General features: G+C 47.1%; 1 protein-coding gene across 1 annotated transcript; it reads left to right on the top strand.

Moving 5' to 3' along the window:
- Nucleotides 1–1,387: 1,387 nt before the first annotated feature.
- GRXCR2 (glutaredoxin and cysteine rich domain containing 2) lies at nucleotides 1,388–6,179 on the top strand. Its single transcript, XM_054217694.1, has 3 exons — nucleotides 1,388–1,747; nucleotides 3,935–4,150; nucleotides 5,962–6,179. Exons 1-3 carry the CDS (start codon nucleotides 1,403–1,405, stop codon nucleotides 6,139–6,141), a joined length of 741 nt encoding a protein of 246 aa, XP_054073669.1. The 5' UTR covers nucleotides 1,388–1,402; the 3' UTR covers nucleotides 6,142–6,179.
- The last annotated feature ends 1,869 nt before the right edge of the window (nucleotides 6,180–8,048 follow it).

Below are 8,048 nucleotides of genomic sequence, written 5' to 3'. Positions count from 1 at the left end.
GCAGGGCGAGGGGGGATTCTGCCCCTCTGCTCCGCTCTGGGGAGACCCCCCTGCAGTGCTGCCTCCAGCTCTGGGGCACCAACAGCAGAAGGACACGGAGCTGTTGGAGCGGGGCCAGAGGAGGCCCCGGAGATGCTGGGAGGGCTGGAGCCCCTCTGCTGTGAGGACAGGCTGAGAGAGCTGGGGGGGTTCAGCCTGGAGAAGAGAAGGCTCCGGGGAGACCTTGGAGCCCCTTCCAGTCCCTCAAGGGGCTCCAGGAGAGCTGGGGAGGGACTCTGGATCAGGGAGGGGAGCCATAGGATGAGGGGGAACGGTTTTAAACTGAAAGAGGGGAGATTTAGATTGGATATCAGGAGGAAATTCTTTGGTGTGAGGGCAGAGAGCCCCTGGCCCAGGTTGCCCAGAGAAGCTGTGGCTGCCCCATCCCTGGAGGGCTTCAAGGCCAGGTTGGACGGGGCTTGGAGCAACCTGGTGTGGTGGGAGGTGTCCCTGCCCAGGGCAGGGGGGTGGCACTGGATGGGCTTTAAGGTCCCTTCCAACTCTAACCATTCTATGATTCCCTTCTTTTCCAGGGTAACCAGGGTCTGGGGTCCTATCTCCTTCTGCTCTGCACCTCTGCAAACCCCTGCTTTGCCCACTGGAAAAGCAAATACTGAACTGGAATAGCTGTTTTCTGTGCTCCTTCAGCACACGCAAGGGACTGCAGATGAGTAGAGGACCGGGCCTCTGGTGGGTCTCGGAAGGTGACTGTCTTTTAAAAATGAAAAGCAAACCCAGAACGGTCAAAAGGCCCTGAAAGGCGGCAAGAATTACAAACAGGGATTGAAAGCTAAAGAGAGAGAAAATCTTAATTAGATCTCCACCAACCTGTAGAGGAACACATTTGGATTAAAATGAAATGGAGCTTTGTACTCTCCGGGTTTCAGAGCAAGAATGGAAGAGGAATTATTCACATTTGTTATTTGTGAAGCCGGATTGCTTTTTCTGTGAACTTGTCTTTTTAACTTCTCACCTTGTCAAAAAATTGTGAAAAGCTGCTGGGATGGTGTATTTGGGGTAGTTCTTATCACAGAACATAACAGAAACATTTCCATGGTTTCAGAACACGGGCAGAGTTTCCTATTTAATCCTATCCTCTCCAAGTTAACTCCTTTCCTCTGGTGGCAAGCCAGCCTGTCCACCATTCACCAACTGGCCTTATATTTCTCTACCATCGATATTTTCTCTTTGTGAATATCTATCAATATTTAATACAGCGGTGTCAGTTTTGCTGTAAGATGAGAGGAACTACTAGAAACCTTGAATTATACATTGTGTGGCTGGGGGAAGCTGGGGAGAGTTTTCTTTTGGACCCAAAGCTCTTGGAGTTGATCTCTGGGACCTGCAGCCTGAAATCCTAATAATGGACGAGCACCAGAAGAAACTCAATCAGCGGCATGAGGGAAGGCCCCGCAAAGTGAGGTTCAAAATATCGTCATCTTACAGCGGTCGAGTGTTAAAACAAGTCTATGAAGATGGGCAGGAACTGGAGCCCCCGGCCAAAGAGCACTCCCGGCGTTTTCTCCGCCACAGCTTCGAGCCAGGGGACCATTTCTGTGGGGCTGGGGAAATGCCAGAAAACAGGTTTTTCTCGCCAGCCAAGCTGAGTGCCCAGCGGATCAGCATATTCAAAGAGGACAAGAAATACAGTCTCACCAGTAACTCTGCTCTGCTCGGGGACTGCCAGCCAAGCGACAGCCACTGCAGGGTAAGTCACGGCCTGCCCGGGGCTGTCACCCTGCCAGGGAACCCGCTCCAGCCTAAACCATTCTTGGACAACTATGGTAACGGGAGTCTCAAACTGGAACCTCGTTCAGATAAAGCTCAGTTTTGTCAGTCTGGGATTTTAAAAGGCGTTTGTAAATCTTCAGCCTTTATCCCACAAATTCTGTATTCAGCTCACTCTGCAAATGGCTGGAGCTGCGTGTTGTGTGACCGGCATCTGCTCGCTGTGCTCCAGCTTCTCACTGGCATGATTTGCATCTATCCCTTTTGTAGAATAAGATATAATATTTCCATATATATCAATATCTATACATAGTAATCCTAATGCATCTAAAGCAGTCAAATGTAAGGTGGGTATTATCTTAATTAGTTATATTTAAGGCATTAAAGTTGCATGACTTCAGCTGGCAAAAGGGTCAGTGCCACCGGCAGTGCAGCAGTGAGCCTCCGAGCGAGGCGTCCACATCGTCTGGCAAGTCAGAATTACCCTTCCGCTGCGTTTAAAATCCCAGCTTAGTTTCACTGGGTATTTTGTTAACATATAATTATTGCCATTGATATAAAGTGTCTCTTTCAGTCCTAATAAAAAGCCAGTACGTGTGTAATATATGTTAAATTGATTAATACACAGGGATTATGTACATTTTCTTACCCTGTCGAATTAGATTTATGTATCTTTAACTGCTATTTGGTTTTATCAAATCTAGATGTGCCAACTAAACAATTCATATAACAACGCTGGCTTATCTGCACTATTGATAACGCAGCCGTATTACACTGATACACAAACTCTGAATGTAAATTAATACATTAAAAGTACTAATTCTTGGTGCTAATCAAAGTTGCGTGTAAGAAACCCAGATGGCTGATACTTGAACTATATTTAGTTGATACACCTGACATCTAGTTTAACTGAAAACATCAAACCACGCTGAATCTCTCCTGCCTGAAGACAGAGCACTAATGTGATCTTATCCATACCATTAATTTGTTCTGCATTCTTGGGTAACGCTCATCACTGTTCCCTGCTTTCCTTGACCATAAATACCCTGAGTAACCACGCTAGCCAGTGCCGGTTTTGTTTGCTATCAACATGCATTTGGTGTTTGGAGACACCATGTCTGTGTAACAAACCCGAGGCTTTGGAGGCCTTCTGGAAAAGGTAAGGGTTTGCCTTCTGGAAAAGGTAAGGGTTTGCCTTCTGGAAAAGGTAAGGGTTTGCCTTCTGGAAAAGATAAGGAAGGGTTTGCCTTCTGGAAAAGGTAAGGGTTTGTGCTCGCCTGCCCCCCGCTTCTCCCCCCAGAGGGGCAGAAGACCACCCCACCTCAGCTGATGCCACTCTGGCAGCGTGCTTCCTTAGGAGCATGTCTCCTTGTGCATCGCTTCTGCCACAGATACTTAAACAGAGCGAAATATGAAGACCGTGTAAAACAATAGGCTATGGTAACTGCCATCTGATACCTAGTGCAAGGGGGAAAAGGGAGCAGGGAAGCAAAGTGCAGCTTTCAGAGAAATGTTTGACCATACAAAGTTTAGCTTTAGAATCATTAGAAAAGAATACAAATTCAAGTGTGCCAGAGACGGTTATTTAGACTGGCTCCTCACTGCTAGGAACCAATTTAGCATTAGAAAATGAGGGGGTTTTTATCATCTGACCCTTTTGCCAGTGTTAATAAATTACAAAGGAAAGCTTTCTTTTAAACTGAAAAACCCCATCAAAGGCTGCGGAATAGGTCACCAGGGGAATTTCTACTTCTGGCCAAAAACATGAAAACCCCTCTCCACCCCTCTCCAACTACGCAGCCTTCAAAGAAACGCAGGTCAGTCCCCAGGGCAGAGGTTGCCTTTCCATACATGCCAACACCGCTGCTCTTAGAATCGTGCCACATTTTTTTTCTTGCATGTGGGGTGGAATGAGAATTTACATCCCATCCAGAACGCGACCTTAAAGCAAGGCTTCGAAACCTTGACCCAAAGTCTTGGTGTGATCCCGTGGCCTGTTGGGGCCGTCTCTCCCCACTGCTGTGCGCAGAGCTCCAGGGGTGGTGGGGGCCGCCCTGTGTTGCAGAGCCAGCCCAGCAGGTGACCAGAGGAGACATCCTTCTGGGAGCCCAGGGTTGTAGTTGTAGAGCCTTTATACAGGCAAGACACTGATGAGATCCTTCTACAGGCTTCTCCAATTTTAGATTTTGGCAAGATCATCATCTACACCAACAATCTGAAAATCATCCGTGCACCAATGGACCAGAAAGAGCTCATGAGAAGAGTCATCCAGACTGAGGGAATAAATGACTGGGCCTTCATATACCGGGAAAGGAAGGAAAGATTTGGTGGTGGACATAAAAAAGATGTGGAAAAAAAGGTTGCCTGCAATCAGCATGTGCGGGTAAGAGAAAATGGAAAGTGTCTTTTTTCCCCCTAGGGCTTTTGGGTCTTACAGCCCTGGTCAGACCACTGAGCATTCCCACCCAAGCCCCATCACTGTCTGTATCTGGCACCTGACTAAATTTGGATTAAAAGCATCACTTTGTTCCTCTTCCCACTCGGGAGATAACCGATCAGCGCTGTGCTGCAGCCTGCGCTCTGGGGACTGCTCTTCTGTTTCCAGATGCTCGTGTCTCCCACTTGATTCTTCCCCTGGAGATGGCTGATGTTTCTGTAGTTTGGCATAGGTCCACCCTTCGTCACCGTCTCCCAGTGGGATAAGAGCAGGCCAGAGTTTCTCCAGCCTGACAAGGCTAAACACAGCTGCTCTGTGGTTGAGACTGCCAGAGGCTAAAATTTTAATATCAGCTGAAATAAGATTGTGCCTTCCACTTGTTTTCTCACGGGTTAGTCTTTGTTGGTCAGAATCCCAATTAGTCTGACCATAATCTCATCCCACAAAACATAATGTTGTCGTGGAGGGCAAATACGAAACAGTTCTGCAGATCTGAGACCGACCTGTGCGGAGGGCAGGTTACCTTGGTCCTTCTGCAACCACCAGCCTTGCTCACGGCTCGCTTCCACAAAGACCCCATGAAAACTGCAAACGGCCCTGAGAAACTAAGCAGGAATTTTGGCCTTTGTCAGTTTTGAAATAAACTCGATTTTCAGTAAGAGGGCTTTCACGTAAAAGCCAAGATTCATCCCATCTAGTGGCAGACACTTATCTGACGCCCCAAAAAAATCACTTCTGGCCTTTGGGGGAATGTATGTCAGAAAGGAACTCCACAAGGCAACTGATCGCCTCCCTCCAGTCGCCCTCACTGGAGGAGCACGCTTTGGAGAAGGACAACAGCTCCAGTAAGGCACTGCTCCAGAGAAATTTGTTAACCTTGGAAGAACTCAGCAAAGTACTTCTGTTCTTGATATTTAGGAAAAAAGTAAGACTTGAAGGTCCTAAAACTATTATTTTTCTAGAATAATTTTGGACTTTCTATACACTGTATTGTGAACATTCATTTAAACGTGACCAAACCACCGGAAGGTTATCCTTCTGAGAAGTGAATTGATTTGGACTATCAAATTCATAAGCAGGCACCAATGTGAAGCATACCTGGCACCAACTCTTAGTGAAAACCTTCTGTGGTGCCATGTGAAGTGGAGCCGCTGCACAGGAACAATGCAGGACTCTGAACCTGACATCAAAAGACGGAACCTACGCCGTGCCACATTCTTCTTTAATCATTTCTGGGCTCCGTGGAAGCACTGAATTTTAGGCTGGGATTTGGAAGAGGCTGTCTGGCACCCTGGGAGAGAGTTGCAGGCACGAGGGACAGCTTGAAAGGAACTGTGTCTGTTGGTGATGAGGGATTCGGGGGGAGAGGGCGAGGGGAGATGCTTGAAGAAATGAATCGTGTCTCAAAAGTGAGGATACAGGGCGGAGAAGTGGATGTGTTAAGAAATGACAGAAAGATGGGATGGATGGAGCTATGCAGACCCTTGCAGGAGGAGAAAGATGTATTTGAAAGTATTGTGTTATAAGCCCAGTCACATTAACTTCTCATTTTCTAGAAATATCCAGAAATTGTCACCAAACATACGTGAGCCTTTTTCTTGAAGATCTGGCTGTAGAGAACTGAGTATTATTGGCAGAGTGGCATGTCGGGAGCAACAATTGCTTAAAAGAAGACAGAATTTCCCTCTTTCAACTATGTTACTGACTTGAGTGTCTGATACCCAGTAACAGGTTTTTTCCTGATCTATCTCTTTCAGGAGGGAGATGCTGAACACGGTTGTTCCCAGTGTAAAGGGTCAGGCTCTGCGCCTTGCTCACTCTGCCATGGAAGCAAGTTTTCGATGCTGGCGAACAGATTCCGAGAGTCCTACCGTGCTCTCCGATGTCCGGCTTGCAACGAGAGCGGCCTCCAGCCCTGCCGGATCTGTGCTGCCTGAGCCACACAACAACCACCACAGCAATATTGGGTTGAAAACTTGGGATTATTTCACCTTCAAGCAGCCTTGCTATAATGACAAGTTTTTAAAAGATGGGCAAGGCACATTGTACACATGTCACTGTAAATGTGAATACCTCGGCTCTGCTACCGGCTGCCCCTCCTGTCGGCGACATCCACTTTTTGCTTTGGAACGAGCCCAGATCCCCGTGGGTGCAGGAGGAGCAAACTGCTGGAGGAAATGACCAGCATTCGGGACTTAAGCGCCTGCGTAAATGTCTCTGGCATCTGGAACTCGGCCTGAATTCCCTGCCCCTGTCGCTCAGCTCGGTATTTGGTGCCCGGCACAGCTGCGTCCTGACCCACCGGGCGCTCCAGCCACACCATTAAAAGTGGCAGAAGGAGGTGCAGTTTGGGCACGTCAGCAATGCGTCAGGGTGTAGAGTCTGTTTGTACGACAACAGCAGAGCGGTGCCTCCCCTAGGTTTTCACTTGCTGAACATTTTAAAATTATACTGTCTTTTCTAGTTAACTCTGTACTTGCCCTGCGGTGTCACAAGCATTTCCTGAAGACTTTGCCGATTCTTACATCTGCTTTAGCGGACACAGTGATTCCTCTGGGGTCTGATTTATGGGTAGAAATTGAAAACCCTTCTCAAACCTGGAGCTATGAAAAATGTACAATAATTTATTATTATAAATAGAAGTTATTAAGTTTTTAGCCTACTTACGAGGAAGTGCTGAACTAAAATTCCCCTGTACAATGCTCAGCACTTTTCGGGATCAGGCTGGTGGTGAGCAGGACTTCTGTTGCTTAATATTAATTAATCCCATATTGTAATCTGCAGGAGGTAAACTCTAATTAGTTGAGGGGAGGCAATGACGTGGGATACTTTGCAGGCTGCCACTGGTGGCACAGAACACAGCGGCTTCAAGAGGCTGAGGCAAACAGGGGAAATAGTATTTCTCCCCCAAAGCATTAACTTATTACATTTTATATTTACAAGTAATGTTAATGCAGCCTTAACTTGCATATTACCCCTGAGACTCTGATGAGTTAAGAGACTGCTCGCATGTGCTCCATGCTGACGTTGCAAGCCCAGGCAGGGTAATTTATGGCCAACTTTCTATTTTCCTATGGTAGGTTATAAGATTTCTCTGCAATACTTAAATGGTTAGAAATAATGGTGTTTTAGCTCTTAGACTTCCATGTGTCTCCTACTGAAATTGTTCAGTGGGTACTGAGGGTTTATTTTTCAAAAAAAGTGCATAAAACTATAGCAGATACTTGATTGGCTTCATTTATCATATCAGGATCCGCAGTATGAAAAAATGCAGTCCTTGGGGTACTCATTGACGGCAGGTGAGACCTCGCAAATGAGAAATTGTTGTCAAGTGGATCTCTTCCCGCAAATTTGACCTGTTGGATCTCATAGTTTCTTGGGCTTGATTAAAAGTTTGCTGGCTTAAGATAAGGAAAAAAAGCAACCAGGGAAAATTGTTGCCTGATAGTTTAATGTTTACAATAAAACTAGACGCAAATATGCATTTATGAAATCAATATTTATTGTTCTTCAATAATTAGGGTGTTTCTCAACCACTATTTCTCCTCCTGGCTGCCAGCTATTCCCATTCATCCCGACATGTCCCTGGGGCGATGCTTGCAGTGAGGAGCCAAGCTCTTCCCATATGGAGTTGGAGTCCAGGGAGATGCTGGGAGGGCTGGAGCCCCTCTGCTGTGAGGACAGGCTGAGAGAGCTGGGGGGGTTCAGCCTGGAGAAGAGAAGGCTCCGGGGAGACCTTGGAGCCCCTTCCAGTCCCTCAAGGGGCTCCAGGAGAGCTGGGGAGGGACTCTGGATCAGGGAGGGGAGCCATGGGATGAGGGGGAACAGTTTTAAACTGAAAGAG

The sequence above is a fragment of the Rissa tridactyla genome, chromosome 11 (genome assembly GCF_028500815.1).
Source record: "Rissa tridactyla isolate bRisTri1 chromosome 11, bRisTri1.patW.cur.20221130, whole genome shotgun sequence".
NCBI lineage: Eukaryota > Metazoa > Chordata > Aves > Charadriiformes > Laridae > Rissa > Rissa tridactyla.
Note: the sequence above shows the minus strand (reverse complement) of the source record. Positions and strands in the feature narration are given on the sequence as shown.

Excerpts from the sequence above, each read along its gene's own strand:
- GRXCR2 (XM_054217694.1), top strand. The coding sequence starts at position 1,403 with ATGGACGAGCACCAGAAGAAACTCAATCAGCGGCATGAGGGAAGGCCC. Across the intron at positions 1,748-3,934 it reads CAAGCGACAGCCACTGCAGG|GCTTCTCCAATTTTAGATTT; the intron begins GTAAGTCACGGC and ends ATCCTTCTACAG. Across the intron at positions 4,151-5,961 it reads CCTGCAATCAGCATGTGCGG|GAGGGAGATGCTGAACACGG; the intron begins GTAAGAGAAAAT and ends TATCTCTTTCAG.